At 40.1% G+C, this 19,122-nt stretch overlaps 1 protein-coding gene across 3 annotated transcripts in view; it reads left to right on the forward strand.

The window, feature by feature from the left end:
• Positions 1-19,122, forward strand: part of LOC149859453 (protein argonaute-3) — a 64,052-nt gene that overhangs the window by 27,488 nt on the left and 17,442 nt on the right. For all 3 annotated transcript variants that reach the window (XR_016443509.1, XR_016443508.1, XM_090057560.1), the window contains exons 5-17: positions 292-428; positions 5,401-5,535; positions 8,692-8,779; positions 8,940-9,087; positions 9,932-10,051; positions 11,610-11,732; positions 11,954-12,087; positions 12,586-12,770; positions 13,065-13,224; positions 14,854-14,944; positions 15,920-16,114; positions 16,516-16,650; positions 17,337-17,438. Coding sequence is in view for 1 of the 3 variants with exons in the window: in XM_090057560.1 (XP_089913686.1) it covers positions 292-428; positions 5,401-5,535; positions 8,692-8,779; positions 8,940-9,087; positions 9,932-10,051; positions 11,610-11,732; positions 11,954-12,087; positions 12,586-12,770; positions 13,065-13,224; positions 14,854-14,944; positions 15,920-16,114; positions 16,516-16,650; positions 17,337-17,438 (1,753 nt within the window). In the remaining 2 variants the exon portion in view is untranslated. The remainder of the gene's footprint in view (positions 1-291; positions 429-5,400; positions 5,536-8,691; positions 8,780-8,939; positions 9,088-9,931; positions 10,052-11,609; positions 11,733-11,953; positions 12,088-12,585; positions 12,771-13,064; positions 13,225-14,853; positions 14,945-15,919; positions 16,115-16,515; positions 16,651-17,336; positions 17,439-19,122) is intronic.

Raw genomic sequence — 19,122 nt, forward strand, 5'->3', positions numbered from 1 at the left:
ATCCTGCAAATCTGCATTTGTGCTTTAACCAAAATTGTGCTTTACTGAAATTAAATTTTCTCAGATGTTTAACTTGGGGGTTTTGAAGAGCATTACTACTTTAAAAAATTGTAATGCATGTTTTTGGCTGAATGTGAAAGTATTGCAAAGAACACCCTAAAATCCCTTTTTTATCACCATATATGCAAACTTTGTACAACAATATTTTCTAAAATACTCCTTCTTGTAGAAGGCTTAACAAGCTTATGTGGAAAACATTGTCATACCGATGGAAACCTTTTTTTCTTACAGGTATACCCCTGTGGGCCGCTCCTTTTTCTCTGCTCCAGAAGGCTACGATCACCCTTTGGGAGGGGGCAGGGAAGTATGGTTTGGATTCCATCAATCTGTGAGGCCTGCCATGTGGAAAATGATGCTTAATATTGATGGTAAGTAACGGAAGGAGAGGAATATCTCTAGGAATAAAAATGGCTGCAGTCTTTCAACCAGTTGGTTTCTACATGTCTGAGTTTCAGTAAGAAAGAAATTAGTACAAGCAGCTGTTACCTGATGAACAAAAAGATATAGTTGTGGAAAGGCACCAGCTCCTAAGTTTAACTTTTCTGTAAAATACAAATCAATTCAACTTTTACCTGTAAACTGCATTTCGTAAAATATTTTGGCATGTCCTCTAACAAAACAGAGGCTTTTTGTTTTCATTTACTTTGATTTATCCATTTTAAATTTAGGTTTGCTGCAAAATGCATCATCCTGTTTGGCTCATTGAGAAGCTACCTTAATAATAGTAAGATCAGTTTGAAGATTCTGTAACCTTACATTATCAGCTGTCACAAATAATCCAGGTTTACTTCTCATTTTTCTGATTTTTTTTTTTTTTTTTTTTTTTCTTTTCTCTCAGCCATAAAATTTTCCTTGTCATTAAAAATGCATTCAGCTCTAAATTTAGGAATATCGGGCTTTGTTCTGTTAGAGTTGGTTAAGCCAGTTTTCCAGCTCTGGCTGCAAAGATGACTTAGAAATCTCTAGCATTGACAAGTCTGGATTTTCCGTCAAGTAAGCACTTGGCCAAAGAATAGTTGCCTGAAGAATGAAGAGTGTTAATTATGATGTGCTAGACGCTTCTGCTAGAGAAGAGTGTTTTTTGTGGGTGTGTGGGAAAACGCTGTCAATACATAGACAAGCCACTTTAAAGTATGCCACCTTATAACTTCAGTGCAAATAAATAGCTGTCATGTCTGATCTAGTTTATCAAGTACAGATGAAGGGATCACGTTTGTTTGCATCAGTCTGGTTCAGATTTGCATTGTGTGGCTAATCAGAACTGTTCTTCAGCCCAGACGGGGGAAAAAAAACAAATTATTTTTACGGAGGATGCTTTTTTCTTGTTCTTGCATCTGGATGAGAGTGGCTGGTGCTGTAAAATCCTGAGAATACTTTGCAAGCCATATCTGCCAGTTTTTCAGCATGTCATATAAACATATTTGTGTCATCGTCTGTGCTGAAGACTTGCAACTCCTTAAACTCCAGACATGATTACTGCATCATATTCAGAGTAGGGGTGAACCACGTGCCCTGACAACATTCCAAATAGAAGGGCTACTGCATTTTATATTATTAAGCAACATATATTTTTGTACATATAATCCCAGTGCTTTCTCTCTTTTGAGTGCTGCCCTAGATAAACCATTTCAGGAGGTCTCTGCTTATATTTAAAAATGCGTCACAGCAGCTGCATTGCATTTGAACAGTGGAGCCGTGGGTCAACAGGGAAGATGGCTAAGTACGTGTATGGGGGTGGTGCTAATGAGTTTGACCTAGACTGTGACTGTTCTTAGATGATGCTCTGTGCTTCGAGAGTAGAGCTGTGTGTTCGGATTTTTGTTAACCATACGTAATGCTAACTTTTTGCTTTATTAGCCGAACACTAAAAGGAAACCATGACTTAAAATAGCACCTTTATTTCTTGCACTTAATTATGATATTGATTTCATAAGAGCAGTATAACTAGGGTTGTACCAAGATGTTTCGAGTATATTTTTTAAGTGATTGCAAAGCTTTGACAGTTCCTCCCTCCTCCTCCCCCCCAACTGGGTATGCAAATTAAAAAAGGAATAAAAATGTGATCACAGCTATGCATCGATAGGTTGTTAGTCACAATACTAGGCTAGTGAGAGTAATTCCCTTTGCTACGGGTATTTTATTAGGCTAGAAGCAGGGTCACTTTGGTAGATATTTTATTCCCATTAAGAAGGCAGCCTTAAATGGGAGAGTAGAGACAGCATTCAGGGTAGCTTGGATGCACATTAAGGCCCATACTTCTTACCTTAGTAACTATTATTGTAATGCGCTTCAGACAAATTCAAGCATACATTTTGCAGCTGATGATGTACTAATAAGCTTTGTTTCCATGAAGAAGTTTTTCTTTCTAGCAATTCTGATTACAAAAATCATGACAAGAAGAATATGCAGTCTTTACGTAAGTGTCATTAGCTTTGAGGACTGTGGGATAAATGTACCCGCTATTAAATGGTACCTATGCTTTTAGGTTAGAGTTCCATTTGTGGCAAAGGAAGGCTTCAGGCTCCAAAGCTCCTGTATTGTACGTTACTGATTAGTTCAAGGAAAGGGGCTGTTAACTGAGAAATTAACCATCTAAGGCTCTGAGTCTAATCAGATCCATATCATGATCATCTCCAATACAAGACATATTTTATGAAGTTCTGCTGAATTTTTTTCCCAGTAGTCAGGCTATTACTATTAAGGCAAGCAGTCTACAATGGAGTAGAGTATTCTGAGTTTTATGGAGGGGAATATATAAGTGTAATGCTCTTCCATACTGAACTTCTTAGATAATGAAGTAGATCAAAAACTAGTTTTCCTGTGGATAGAGGAGGCATATACTTCTGTACCAAGGAAGGGTAATCTGTTGTACATGTAGTTAATGCTGCTAAAACTTTACCTTTTAACAATGTTTGTTCTGACTGAGCTGTTTGAAAAGCAAAGTCGTAAGTTTTACTAATGCTAGTTAATTCTCACAGCAGTATATATACTGCATAATGAAATGAGGCTGCTCCTTTTTTGAGATGAAGCATCTCAGTCTGCTTTGACACTGCTCTGTATCTTGTTGTTTTTTATGAACCACGTTTTGCATAACACTACTGAAAAATTCTTTTAATCAGATTTGGATTTTGTCCTCTTGGCAGAAATTATTAATTTTTAGACAAGACCTGCAGTCTATAGGCCACAAAATGAGTTGCATTAAAATGAAATCCCTAAACAGAAACAGTATTTAGGAGTTTTAATACCAAAGTTTGTTTGTTTGTTTGTTTTTTGGGGGCGGTTGTTGCATTTTGTTTTGTTTGAGACCTCCAAACTTAGAGCCGCAATCAGATCATTGGAGTTTGTTGTGATTTACTTAACTCATAAAAGGTGGCCTTCAAAAATATGTTCCCATCTACTTTACAATTTTTGTTGCTCTGGCAACCAAAGCCTTGAATTGGTAGTTGTTGGGGGGGGCGTAAGCTATTTAGTTCATTCAGTAATCGAGTTCTGTAGGAGTTAGCTAGCGTTCGTCATCAGAAGTTGGCGGCCTGCTGGGGTGACGCATGTCTGAAGAATGTTTTGTTGTATTTGTGTGGAGATTCGGTGTGTTTGATGCATCGGAGTCAGTATCTTTATAAATAGCTACTTATAGGTCAAATTATTTTTGCTGTTTAAAAGCTTGAAGTGTATTGCTTTGGCTCCACTCTGTTTTGGGCAAACGTAAAGCTGTTAATTACAAAACTGCCAGCTCTGCTTTTATCCGAAGGTTGCTTGATACCACCTTTAAGAGCCTGTGTTCAGTTGTTTGTAACTGCAAAAAACAAACTTGGTTGCAATTTTGCATGCACAGGTTAAGGTTGCTCGGGGGTGGGGGGAGAACGGTTATTTCATACATACAGATCATAGATAGGCATCGCGCTGCAAGTTAATGTTGCACAAGCAACCTGAATTCTGGCTTTCCTAACCTTGTAAAGAAAGCTAAGCACTACAACTGTAATGTTTCTGTATAATAAATTAATAAAAAAACAGATGCAACTTCTGCACCCCACCTGTGTTGAGCCTTGGTTTTATGCAGTAAACTGGTTAATTTCCCCTGTGGAATAACGAGTCTCTGTGGCTTCATTCATTCTTGTTCCAAATCTGTGCCAGCGTGGCACACCCCCACTTCACCACCTCCCCAATTACCAGCTCCTGATAATTGTCACTACTGGGTAATTTGCTGTTAAATATAGCCCAGTTGGAGCAGCGAAATAACCACAGTTTACTATATTGCAAAACTTTTCAATGCCTGTGGTGGTTTCTCTGTATTGATTATGTCTAAGCACTGGCAATTATGTAGACATCAATGTCTATAATAGCACTTGGTTACATGTGAATATTGTTATAAGCTTTTCACTTGTATTTTAAAACTGCCCTGGCAGAAATAAGATGCTTCCAGAAACCACAAGTTAATTTTTACTGTTAAGTTTGTCAACAGCTTCCCTTACTAGTTCAGAGTTAAAGGACTTTGAATGCTCATTTGCTTCTGGAGACCTGAGTTAGGTGATGCACATGAACATAAGGTGATTACTACGTGCAAAATTATAGGACTGGAGTTGAGGCTTGTGGAACTTGCCAGGTTAGAATTCAGGTGTGCTGATGAAGTGATGCGGGAGAACCAGTTGTCGGCAGGACTCATCCAGTGCAAAGCTTGGAACTGTATCAGCTGGGGGCATAGGTGTAGATTTTTAGGCACCGGGTATTGCTAGTACTGTGCATTTTGCTAGAATTAAACCTCACGTGGAAAACTTGAAAAAACTTCAGGGAGCGATGACTTATACCGCACCTCTTCTGCAAAAAATGGTGCTCATGGCTGGACTTTTGGTGTGCCTAAATTTGTTGTCGGTTTTTAATTACGAGTTCATTCATTTCAAGTCTGCTTTTGTGAAGAGAAGCAGCAATCCTGGGAAAATAACCCTTTCAATTCTACACAACTAACCTTGCTTTCCTGCAATATCTTGGGTGCACATTCATGCTGCACTTGACGTATCTTGTCACGCTGAATTGTCTTGCCAGTGTGAGCGATTTATTTTTGCTACAGGCAGAATCTTTTAGGAGGGGAAACAAAAGTGTCGCTTGCAATTCCACCACTTCCACAGCAGCATTAGTTTTTCCTGAAACATCCTCTAAAATCCCAGTGAGACTCTCTGTTGCCTAAGATTGAAGTGTCATGACTTTCTCACCTGTTTTTGGCAAACTTGACGGCTGCAAAATATGTACTTGGTGCTCACTTTGGCCTTAAACAATTAATTTGTTTGATTGTTCATCTTTCTGAAATGGCTGTTTCTTTCCTTGATGGTTTGTTTTCCCTCTCTCTAGTTTCTGCCACTGCCTTCTATAAAGCACAACCAGTAATTCAGTTCATGTGTGAAGTTCTCGACATTCATAACATTGATGAACAACCAAGGCCTCTGACTGATTCTCATCGGGTAAAATTCACCAAAGAGATAAAGGGTAAGTAGAAAATTATTTTTAACCGTTACAGAACAGCATGTGTGTTATGCACTTGGGCTGCTGAAGGGACACTAACTGAAAATTTCAAAATGGATATTGATATTGTTGCATTACTTTAGGGAAGGGGTGCTCAACCCCTGGCCCATGGGCCCAGTACAGTCCCTGGTGTCGTGTCATCTGGTCCCCAGGACCCCCCCCCCCCCCCATATCAATTTGTGGAGAGCCCCACAGGCCATGGCTCAGACTGCTGGATTGAGCACACAGGACAGTATAGAGCCCACTCCTGGCACATGAGGGGGAGAGTGGGGCCCCAGAGCCTGATCCTGGCTAGGCAGAGGTGGCACAAGGCTCAACATCATTCTTTTGGGCTGCAGGGTTAAAACTGTGAGCACCACTCCTTTAGGACCATGCTAAAAACACTGCAGGTTTTACCAATACAAGATCCAAAACAAATATATTACATGGATGGTTGCAGTCTTTCAAAAATCCAAAGATATAATACTCTGCATACTCTTACTAGTTTAAAGGGGCAACTAGATTACTGTTTTATAACCAATGTTATCTGTACTGGAGCAGCAACGCTGCTGGAGAGCTGACCCTTTTCAAGAGACTATCAGTACTGTGTTCCACTGACTCTTTATAGGCCTCCTGCTGCTTAACTACTGAAGCAGAGCAAATGTTGATTTACCCCCTTCCTCCCTTCCACCTCCTAAAGACAGTCATTGATGGCTTTCTCCCTTCCTCCCCCTGACCCCCCCACCATTTCCTTCCAATTTGGTGCTTAGTATAATTGCAGAAAGGATGTAACCATTTAGGAGCTTCAGGAAAATCCCCTCTTGAGACTGTTCTGTCATTAGGTGCTGGAGTACACTCTCTCTACCAGTTAGTTTAAAAAGTATAAGTACTGTACATCTGGTTGCAAATCTGTGCTGGTACAATTAAAACATATTTTTTTAATTACCTTTTAACACATTTTGGAAGTCATGACTCCTTTTTAACTATCAGAATGTACACTATTTAATTGGACAGTGATCAACTTTCAGTTTACTTCATGTGCTTCATGTTTCTCATAATAAGAATAGCCACTATAAGAAAGCACTGAAAAATTACTTTGACCTGCATTCGAAATCTTTTGTAAATCTACACCCAACATGCAATTAGTCCAAAAAAGTATCACCTATGAAAACCCTTCCCCCTCATATCCTGGACCATCCTGGCTACAGCATCGGTACAACCCTCTCATTTGTCAATATTGCCGTATTTACTCAAATCCAAGACGAGGGTTTTTTCTCCATGCTGCCACCACTTGTGGCCAGGGACTCGGGCAGGAGTACAGGAGCTACACATTATGGGGACAGTGGGGCTGACCCTATGGGGACAGTGGGGCTGACCCAGCACGCTGCCACCATGTGTGGCTAGGGACTCGGGCAAAAGCGCAGGAGCTGCATGTTATGGGGCTGGGTAGGGCTGGGACAGGGGCGTTATGGGGCTGGGTAGGGCTGGGACAGGGGCACTATTGGGCCAGGTGGGGACTGGGACAGGGGCACTATTGGGCCAGGTGGGGCTGGACCAACTTGCTGCCACCACGTGGAGCTCCAGGGACTCTCTCAATCCAGGAACTCAAAGGACAACCCCCCCCACACACCCACCCTCCACCATACCCTTAAACACACCCACACACTTCCATAACCCTGCACCATACCCCTAAACACACCAACAGCCTCCTACAGCATCCACACCCCTATCATAACCCTACACACATGCACGTCCTCCTGCACACCCCCACCCCAACCATTTACCTTCTGTCCTCCCCTACACACCCTACCCACACCCCACACACCCACTCCCCATAACCATATACCCCCTTACCCCCCACCCCACTCACACACATTATACAAGAGTAAGGCTGTATTCTGAGCTATTATGCAATCACCTCTAGATACGCTATGCAAACGCACAAATAAGGACAAAATATTTTTAAAAAGAAAATTAAAATAAGTTATAGTAAATGTTTGATTTTTTTTTTCCTTTCTTTCTTTCTTTCTTTCTTTTATTTTTTAAGCATGTGATTTGTTTGTTTGTTTGTTTTCTGGTTTCAAGATGACCCTTCCGCCCAAAGCAGTAATTCTGGGGCAAGGGGAGGGAATTCCAGGGGCAAGGGTTAGGGGGTGGGGCACCCATCAAGGGGCAGGGCTATCCTTGTGGCCCTCAAGGGCTCACCAAAACTCATTAAGCATCCCTCCAGCTGAAATAATTGCCCGTCCCTGAATTAGCTAGTTAATCATGTAATAAATTTGTACTGGCCACACGTGCAAAGTAATTATCATGCCATAAAAATGTCCATTGAGCTATAAAATGAGCCAACCTGCTTCAAAGTTAGTGTTTGAAAATGTGTAACAACTTCATAGCTGATTTCTGTCTAGCTTTAATTTGAATGTGTAGCAGGGTTCTAAGGTGCATAGAGCAAGGACGCCATTGATATCTAAAGAACGTTTTTTCTGATTTTGGATAGGTGAGGACCTGAAAATGAAACATCAGTTTCAGAAACCTGATGGTTCAGTGAAACTAAAGCAAACTGTGGGCTAAATATTGCATTAACTAAAGCAGGCAGATGTCGTTGAAGTGGGCAACTTTTAAACTGTTAAATGGTATAGGTGTGATTTTTTTTTTTTGTTTGTTTGTTTTTTTTGTAGTCCTGTGGTGCATTGAAATTGGTCACAATGGGAAAATAGTGTTTTGCAGTGAGTTAAAACCATCCACTGAAGACTGCTTTGAACTCAGGTTTCAGTCTTCATGAGAAATCTCATATCTCTAAGTTAGTGAAATGGCTGCAACAGGAAATGCAAATTACTGTGAAAGAATCCCAACCATTAAAACACACTTCAAAGAAAAGAGCCTAATCTATGATGATTTACCATTCAAAATATTTAAAAATACCTGAATATTCAGAAATCAAATGACAGTGAATTAAATGCCAAATGTTTTAAGAACATTGGTCACTACTAACACTGCACATTAAGAGCTGTGAATCTGTTTGCTACTCCAAGATGCTTGGTACTAACATGCTCACTTATTGGAAAGATTATGCATCTCATATGTAGAGGAATTAGGTGTAGTTATTATATAACATCAGCTTCTCTTGTTGATTTCATGCAGGTCTGAAGGTTGAAGTGACTCACTGTGGAACAATGAGACGGAAATACCGTGTTTGTAATGTAACGAGGAGACCTGCCAGTCATCAAACGTAAGATTTGTCACAACAGTGAACATGCAGTAACGTGCCATAACGTTAAGTGTGTAAAGAGACTGCTTTTTTTTTTTCCATAATCGTTTTGGGTGTTCTAGTAGTTGGCAACTAAACTTTCAGTAATATCTTGACTAATACTTTTGTGCTGTCTTCCCAGCTTCCCTTTACAGTTAGAAAATGGTCAGACTGTGGAGAGAACAGTAGCACAGTACTTCAGAGAGAAGTATAACCTCCAGTTGAAATACCCTCATCTTCCTTGCCTGCAAGTGGGACAGGAACAGAAACACACCTACCTGCCTTTAGAAGTAATTCAAATAAATTAGTGTCCTATTAATACAACCATCTTTTTGCCAAGTGTTAGCAAGCTGTATGTTGTGCAATAAAAACAGTAGAGCATATATGTATAATTACTCATTTTCTTCATGCTTTTGTTGCCATGGGCTTCCTATAGTGGGGGGTTAAGCTTTTTTTTAAAAGAAAAGAGAAGCTATGCTGATATACTATGATCGCAGCCCTTAAACTGATTTTCATTAAGAATAACAGGCAAGAGGCATACAGAATTTTTAACTACTTTAAAAGGGGAGGAGAACTTGTCCCAGAGAAGCAGGCATCAGCTGTTATGATGCAACTGTTGCATCTGCGTGCTTCTTCATGCTCCTGTAGCAATACAAGTAAGCTAAATTGCTGTAACTTTAATCCTGCATGAAACAGTTAAAGTTGCAGTGGTTTTGCTATGTTTATATTGCTATAGGAGCAGGCAGATGTAAGTTCCAATGAACCACCTGTTTTAGTATCCCCTAACATGCATGCATTAGATTTTTTTGAGTCAAAGATCCACTGAAGTCCATGTGACTTGTCCAGGTTAGCATTATTAAAAGCAAGCTCTAATGGCTAGCTGACACAGCTGTGTGCAGCGGCTAGCATCCCCCAACTCCTCAGCCCAAATACCCACGGGTGCACATTGTACAGCTAAGCTAAATACGGGAGGATGGTTTTCAGTGTGAATCCAGAGGGTGGCTTGTCCTCATAACAAGATGCCTGAACTGTTCTACCACACTGCTCAGATTTTTACATAGTGACTGCATGGCTGTGTTATAAGAGAGGCTACAAAACTGCACTGGTACCTGACTTCCTTCTTTTTCTTTTAAGGTATGTAATATTGTGGCAGGCCAGCGATGTATCAAGAAGCTAACTGACAATCAAACATCAACTATGATAAAGGCAACTGCAAGATCTGCCCCAGACAGACAAGAAGAAATTAGTAGATTGGTTAGTTCCTAACTTAGAATAGAGATTCCTTGGGGCTTAACAGTTGAACGCATGCTTGGCATGTATCAGATAGGGCCCTTCATTTTTGTCTTTATTATGCTTGTTTTATAGATTCTTATAAACTGTCTCACAAGAATGGTCTGAGAATTAATGTATGTAAATTGATTCAGGTTCCCTATCTGCCCCGATTCCTGTAACATTGGTATACCTTGTAATGTCTAACACGCATGCCAGCAGTCTTGTGGTATAGGGCAGCCTTATTATCTCTGTTGGGACAGAGTTTGGGAAGACAGTAACAACACCAAGGATCAAAATCTCGGAGGTGTTTAGGTGGCTGCAGGGTCTGGACCTAAATGATTTGCCTATTATGCAAGATGCCTGTAGCAGAACAGGAAATTAATTTTTTTGTCTACCATATCACCAGCTAGTATTTTAGCTAATAAACTACCTTTCTTACTATAGGCCCCATGGTACTCCTTGACTTGACAGTCCTGTTTCCCTCCTGTCTGACCAACCAGCCTTCTAAAACATCAGCATTTTCCTTGCTTGGAACTGTTGATACATAAAATACTGGAAATATTTGGTTTTATTTGAGTAGCATTACTAAAAAAAACAGTCTGGAGAAGGTGCCTTTGAACTGACCAACTGAGAAATTTCGTTTAAGGGTAGAATAAGACTTCCCTGAAAGATGCCAAAAAAACTAATATGCAGTACTCTCTCCAGAGTGCTGACCTTCATGGAGATCTGAAAGCAGCTGTATTTTCCTGGACAATTTCCCCCTCAGCTAAGGATGGGAAAAAGGCCTGTTTTGATTAATATTCTCAGTAAACATGACATTACCAATGGTCTGTGCCTCCAGAGGGCCACTTTCAAACTTTCTAATGCATTAAATGCATAAAGAGAATTTTTTTTAATGGTAGAAAAACCGCTTGTGAAACCTGCAAGCACGATTCAGCAGATCAGCAGTCAGCAACCTTTTCAGGCTGCAGGCAGGAATGACCCAGCCTCTCATTAGAGGCAGGCAGGTGAACACTAGGAGTCAGCCACTGCCACTGCTTCTCCCCACAGTGGCACGAGGAGAGAGAGCTCCAACGGCTGCCACTTCTCCCCACATTAGTACAGAGAAATCAGTTGCTGCTGAAGCCCCACCCTTTGCTAAATGCTACCCAAGCCCCATGTCTGCAGGTTGAAGGTTGCCAATCCCTGCAGTAGCAAGATCAAAATGTGTTTAAGGCTGGCATTCTAGGGAAAGAATCAGATTACTTAAAATCTACTTTGCAGCAGCATTGTCAACTATATTAAATATAGCTCAGCATAGTACATTTAAACCAGTGGCAAAGGCAAAAGTTGGGTTATGGGTGTTTGGATAATAAGAGAATGCCTAAGTTGTCTCATTCTGTGGGGGGAGGTGGAGTTGGATGGATTTTGGCTAATAGAGCTGGGTGAGTAGTGTTTAAAAAAGTTAAGGTAATGAAAAGGGGAAAGTTTTCCAGAACACTTGTAGATATAGGAATTCTGTTCACTTTTAGTGTAACATGGAAACTTATCCTTTCTTCAGGTAAGAAGTGCTAACTATGATGCAGATCCGTTCGTTCAAGAGTTTCAGTTCAAAGTTCGAGATGAGATGGCCCATGTGACAGGACGTGTGCTTCCAGCTCCAATGTTGCAATATGGAGGACGGGTGAGACTTTAGTTTTCCATTTTTCCCCTTTGTCAACCATACAAGTAACAGCATTACTCCTATTACTGAAGCTTTGGGCCAGCTCAGTTTCCTTATGCATAGTGCAGAGAATCAGAGCTCAAGCTGTATGTTGGGGATGTTTTCCTAAAATAGAAAGTAATGTAGGGTTTTTTTCCTCTTCTGATAACTTGAACATCAGAGTGTTTCTTTAATCTCCACAGAATCGAACAGTGGCTACCCCCAGCCATGGAGTATGGGATATGCGAGGGAAACAATTTCACACTGGTGTTGAGATCAAAATGTGGGCCATAGCTTGCTTTGCAACTCAGAGACAATGCAGAGAAGAAATACTGAAGTAAGGCATGTCATAGTTTAGACACTGGACTGTTCTTTCAGTGAATCTGTAATGTTCAAAATTCTAACCCGGGACTCAGCACAATGCCCATTTTATCCTAGTTTTAATGCTGAAGGGTATTTGTTTATAACTTGAAATGTCTTCTCTTCCATGCTGGACCTAGGAAAAATCTATTACCTTTGCAATTGAAGTTCTGCAAGGATACCTATCAAGTGGTTTTCCTGCTGTGTGGTAGCCACAGTGGAACAGGAAGTAATCCAGTTCTCTGTATGGCTGGAGAGTCCTAAAGCTCCCTAAATCTGTTCCTTCTTGTACGATGGTATAAGAATGGCAAGAGCCTCAAAATAGCATCACACACTATCTTAAAAGTCCCTCTGCACTTCACATTTTTTTTATTTAAACTGTTTTTACTAGCCTTACGTAAAATGTCTTCCTCCGCTTCGCCTGTTTGTTATGGATGCCGCTGCTGAAACTCAGTAAACTTCACTCTTTCACTAGGGGTTTTACAGACCAACTACGCAAAATCTCCAAGGATGCAGGAATGCCAATCCAAGGCCAGCCATGCTTTTGTAAATATGCACAGGGGGCAGACAGTGTGGAGCCCATGTTCCGGCACCTCAAGAACACCTACTCGGGGCTCCAGCTCATCATCGTTATCCTGCCAGGGAAAACGCCTGTGTATGGTAAGGGAGTATCAAAGGACAGACACCTTGGCTCAAGTGTTCTAGCAACGTCTTTGCTGCTCAGTTGGTAAAGTCTAGAGGACTATCCTCCTAGACATCTGAAACCAAGCGCTTTGTCTTAAGTGGCACTGAATGAGAAAGGGGTCAGGGCATGTAGTTCTTGAGAAGTTAACAAGACGGAGCGTAAATTTGAAGTACGGTGGCTTTGGCTAAGTTCTAATCTTTGCTTGTATTTCAGACATTTAAATACTTGTCTCTGGTGTATTAAAAATTAACTTAATGCTTGCTTCTTAGCGGAGGTGAAGCGTGTGGGAGATACACTGTTGGGAATGGCCACACAGTGTGTTCAAGTCAAGAATGTCATAAAAACATCTCCACAGACTCTCTCCAACCTGTGCCTAAAGATTAATGTTAAACTAGGAGGAATCAACAACATCCTTGTACCTCATCAACGGTAAGAATCTCTTTTAGTGAGGGTTGCTTTGGGACTTGATTTTGGAGGGTTTTAAGTTTGGCATGTGTTCTCTGTGGGACCAGTGGTGCTTCCATTGGCAAAATATCCTGATTTGCCAGTGACATCAGGTTTCTTCTTTTCAGGTATGGTAAGGGAGAGGTGAAGCATTGCATCATCCTCAGTAGGTGTCAAAATTAATTTAGTCTCTAAGCAGAAAGCTGGTAAACCAGTCCCCCCACCTGGGTGTTGGACCACTATGCTATACATGCAGTGAGTGATAAGAGGGTGTTGCCTTTTGAATGGAAATGTTGTGTCATTCTCCTATTTTATAAGTTTTCTGTTTCTCTTGTAAGCCACCGTGAGCTTTTTTGGGATGGGCAGCATATAAATCAAATAAATAAGTAAAAATGTCATCTCTGGTGGCTCTCGTAATAGAAACTTAGGATCCCACAGAACTAAGACCACACTGGTTCTGTGTGCTATTAGTAGGGGTACAGCATGTATCATAAGGATTTATCTTCTTCTATGTAACAAGAGAGAGTTCATCCTTCTGGGCAGGATGATTTATTATTCCAGTGCTTTATCCCAATTTTTTTTTTTTTTAATTGCTTGAGTGTCTAGGTTTCTACTGCCTCCCTTGATCTGCAGTTTAGTACAGGGGTGGGCAGTTATTTCGGGTGGAGGGCCGCTTACTGAGTTTTGGCAAGCCATCGAGGGCCGCACGACAGGCAGCCAGGGGCAGAGAGAGATTAATTTTCTAAACGTTTTTAGGGGTGCCGCGGGCCGTATAGAATGGCGTGGTGGGCCATATTTTGCCCACCCCTGGTCTAGTATATCACTGATTTTCCCAATGAGAGCTCACTTGGACAGGTCGCTAGTATGACATATATACTCTTGTGCTTCTTGCACGGAGAAGATGGCAACAGTATCTACCCTGGAGCCTGGACAGTCTCCCTTTCTGGCCCCAAGTGTTATGAGGGCAGATTTCTTTTAAAAGAGTGGAACTGTGAACGGTGCAGAGGGTAATGTACTGGCACAGAACAGTTTTTTTTAAATTAAAGCCTTGAAGAATGTGTCTCGAAATTTTTGGAAAAGCACTGGGCCAGATTTAGGGAACAAAATTAATATGAAGTCTTATAGTCTAGTCTCAAGTGACTATAAGAATGCGTAGTGAGAGTTTAATGTGCCATCTTGCTTTCATGAAGTGCCACCCAGAATAGCATGCACACTGTAACTACATTTGAGCCAGTGTTTGTAATATTTGCACAGTGTTGGGCACAATGGAGGACTTGGTTCTTGAATGCCGTGAGGCATTACCATAGCCGCCGTGATTAATAATAATGCCTTTTTAGGAAATGTACGTTTAATGTGAGGTGGTGGCTCTTAAGCAAACTTCTTTGTAGTCCAGTTGTAAGTAAACTGATGTATTTTGGAATGGTGATGGTATTGCTCAGAAGTTCTCAACAACTTGCTTAATACTGATTTCCTTGTTGAAAGTTAGTCTTCTGAGTAGTTGGTAGAACTGTCTTCTCCCTCTGGATCCTGTTGTGAATTCAGAGAAAGTCCAGGACTGAGCAATTTAGTAGGTGAATGGTTGGTGCAAGGTTGACTTGTCACTTTTTTTTAAAGACCTTCTGTGTTCCAACAACCAGTGATCTTCTTGGGAGCAGATGTCACTCATCCACCTGCTGGGGATGGAAAGAAGCCTTCCATTGCTGCTGTGAGTCCTGTTATACTGGTTTAGTTTTATTAATTTCTTATAAAAAGATCAGGCTAGAAAATACAGCTACATTTGAGGACTGAAATTTTATAAATTAACTCTCTGATTTTTTTCATGGCATTTATTTCCACTGTGTCTTCCAGTTGTATGTATACATTTCCAGTTTAATTGCCAGAAATCTTATGGGTGCTTTACAGGAAAAGTAAGACTTGAGACTTCTGATTAATGCTTTTTAGCATTTTAAAATACTTGACCATAAGGTAAGGAGGGATGTTCACTGAATGGGTTGTCTTCAAGAAAATGTAACTCAATTGTAAGTGCTTTAAATTTTCTTCTAATATTCAGGCTGACAGTTATCACCACTGTCTTTTAGAATTTTAAAAAGGGCTTGAAGAGAGAGGTGTTAACAGAGCAGTCTTTAGTAATTTTCTTACTTTTGGCCTGGCAAAATTGAGATGGTTTTAGGGTGAGATCTTAAGACAGTCATACGGTAATGATGCCCTCCTGTTACACTGTCTGATGTTTCACAGGCTAGGTTTATTTGCTTCTTAGGAAGGCTACCTCTGCTTTCTAAAGAATGGTATGTCTAAATTGAGCGAAAAATAGAGCCAGCAATAACAATAATAGCCAATGATCCTTCCTGAGGAGGAACATTTAAATTCCAGTTATGAGCCAAGAAAAAGTATCTTCTCAGCTTTACTAAGAAGGGAATAGAAAGAAAAGGGAAAGAGCAATTTTGAGGCAAATACTCTTTCTGTACATGTTATAAAGGGCAAGGTTCATCCTTTTCCATAAGAGTGTCAGGACTTCAAACCCACAACTTACAACAAACTTAAATGACCTGGTTTCATTATCTTCAAATCAAACCTTTATATGAAATCATTTAACCTTTTCCTCTTAACTTGTTCTTTCTCATTTCCCTGTAGACAGGACCTCTTAGCCTTTTTATTTTTATGTTTATGCTTTAACCTGTAGGTTGTAGGTAGTATGGATGCTCATCCAAGCAGGTATTGTGCCACAGTGAGAGTACAAAGACCCCGGCAGGAGATCATACAAGATTTAGCCTCCATGGTTAGAGAACTTCTCATCCAGTTCTACAAGTCAACACGGTTCAAACCCACACGTATCATCTTCTACCGGGATGGAGTCTCTGAAGGACAGTTTCGACAGGTCATTATGCTTAAAGTCTTTTACTCTAGCAGGGTTTGGATTGAGGAATGTTTGTTTGATCCATGTATAAAAACTGGAACTGTGATTAACTCAAAGCAGTATAACTTAGATGTCTTAGCACCACATTAACCTCTCTTTATGTACATAAGAAATTCCCAAAAGGTGGAGATTAGTCAAAAGCCTTACTTTCCTCCGTCCATACTCAGTGTTGTAATAGGACAAAAACATTCTCTGAATGGGAAGCCAATTACTTACAGACAGGAAAGTGATATAGATTTTCTTTCAAATCTGAATTTCATAATAGACTGGAGACAGTTGAGAACAACTTGTACAAGCTATAAACACGCTGTATGGAATACATTGTGAGAGTCAGCTAAACCATTTTGTTTCTCTGTTTTTAGGTTTTGTATTATGAGCTGCTAGCAATTAGAGAGGCCTGCATCAGTTTGGAGAAAGACTACCAGCCTGGAATAACTTATATCGTAGTGCAGAAACGACATCACACACGATTGTTCTGTGCTGACAGAACAGAAAGGGTAACTTCTAGTTTATTACCAAGTAGCTATGTGCATGAACAGGTAGAGAAAATATTTGCAGTGAGTTTGACAAAAACTACCGGAACGTTTCGTGCTTCCTTGGATTCAGAGGAGATGCTCTGGATTGATAGGTGCGAAGTATGAGCTCTTCCATCTTACTTGAAAACAGCATTTTTCTTGTATCAGCATCAACTTTACCACTCCATCTGGCCCTAGTGAATGTGTCTTAGAATTACAGACATTCAAGAGACGTATTGTGCTGTGGCAGTAAATTAGTTTCAATAAGACAATGCTAATATCCTTTTAAACAACATTTGCTACTGGTTTGTACCAAAATCACAAATACCAGAGAATATACATATGAAACTAAAAAGGGCATTATGTCAGTTAGCTTTCCTTGTCTGAGCTAATACAGACTGGATGGGCACTCAGATCAAAACATAAATGTTCAGCTACTTGTTCTTCAGAGTAGGAATATCTGAAAGTGCTGTAATTGCAGCTTGTTCAGCTTTGGAGAGAGGGAAATCAAATATCCTGTATTACTATGTTGACCCTCGTTTTCCAAGAGAGCGTACAGGTGATTCATTGAGTGCTGCAAACAAAACAGTGTTCTTTTTTGATGGTACAAGTACACTCGCTTGTTTTCCGAAATGGTCTAGTGAATATTTTTCTTTATTCTTTCTTAGGTTGGAAGAAGTGGCAACATTCCAGCTGGAACAACCGTAGATACGGACATTACACATCCATATGAGTTTGATTTTTACCTCTGTAGCCATGCTGGAATACAGGTAGGATTCCTTCCTTCATAAATTAATAGATGATATTTTGGCAACCCCCCCTCCCCCCAGTCTGTGCTTATCTAAGAGCTGGGAATCTTGTTTGTTGTAAAAGCGATTCACTAAAAGATTCCACTGGTGAAGTTTTCATGTTGTCTTCATATGAGGTCCTTAACTTAATTTGAAAAGTGGTTAAATTAATTTGAAAGTAAAATAATATATTAACACATATATAGCTATAATAAAATGAAGCTGTTTTTATTTGGGGACTTAGATTTTAATCCTGAAATTGAACCATGTTGGAAATTAGTAAATGGTAGGATATGCAAATGGAACCCAGCAGCTTGACGGTTATGCCAGCAGTACAGTGGGTATCCAGTTTAATGAGTAAAATGACATCAATATATATGAAAGTAGAAGAAGGTAAACTCTTCCAAGGTCTGTTTTGTACATCTGTGAAATTTGTGCCTGGACTACAGGCTATTTTGGCAGAGTGCTGTGGACATACTCTATCTTTTTGACTTTTCCAAGGGTTCAGCTGCTCTGACGAGCCTTAGTTTATATGTACGTATATAGATTTGTGGCATTTATAGGCAAACAAGTCCACCAAAAATACTTGCTGGTGTTCACTCCAAAATTTTTTTTGAAGGGATGAAAAACTATCTCATCTGAAGCAAAATAGAACCAGCTTCATATGCGGTTGGTACTAATTTTAACACTGTGAGACGCGTTCTGACAAGAATACTGTACTTAAATGTGAATTCCCTTCATTCATTCATAGCAGAATGTCAACATCTTGAGACAGAGAAATTGCAGATGACGAGTAGGGAAAAAAACTTTGTGCTCTCATGGAAAAAAAAAAAAAAAAAGGCAAAATCACTAATGATAGACTGGTTAGCATGTCATCTGCTTAGGCAATAGCCTAAAATGATTTAAATTTGTTTAATCCTTTAACTGTTGGTTTGATCTCATTCATTCAGTAGTATTTTATGGAAAAATAAGGTTTATTGAACTTGTTGGTATCTTTTTTCTGAGATAAATTTGAAGAAAGTAACTTGACACAATACTCTGAAAATTCTATAAGGTCTTGTCATAGGACCATTGAAAATACATTCTGGTTTAAGAAGCATCAGTGTAGCATATCCCATGGATTCAGAACCAGTTAACATTTTCAAAGTAGCAGTAAATGGGGCATCATTTAACAAAGGAATTTCTAGTGAGGTTTCAGTGACCTCCTATTTAAGTGTCCCAGACATATCTGTCAGTAAACTGAAAAAATGACAGTTCCTTGCAGGTAAAGATGAGAGGACCGGAATATGGGAATGATAAAGATACTGGTGGATGACCAAATGAACATGTGCTTCCAGCTTAATGTGGTGGCCAGGGTCAATATTGATTCTTGAATGGGAGTTATTGAGTGAAAGTAGGAAGATGTTAATAGTGTATCTGGCATTAATTAAACTGCTCCTGTAATACTGCATCCTTTTCTAGTGCTGCTACTTAACGGTTCTTGAAAGCCAGGTGAGAGTACAGAGAAAAGCAACAAAGGTTATTTGTCTCTGTAATGAGACACAAAAGCTCAGTTTTTAGTTTATCCAGAAGAAGGATAAGAGGTGGCTTGATCACAGTACAAATACCTTTATTGGTAAGAAACTTCTGATTGAGGGCTCGCTTAATGTCGGGGATGGAAGATGAC

Source organism: Crocodylus siamensis, chromosome 7 (assembly GCF_052110815.1).
Source record: "Crocodylus siamensis isolate JL-2025a chromosome 7, ASM5211081v1, whole genome shotgun sequence".
Taxonomy (NCBI): Eukaryota; Metazoa; Chordata; order Crocodylia; family Crocodylidae; genus Crocodylus; species Crocodylus siamensis.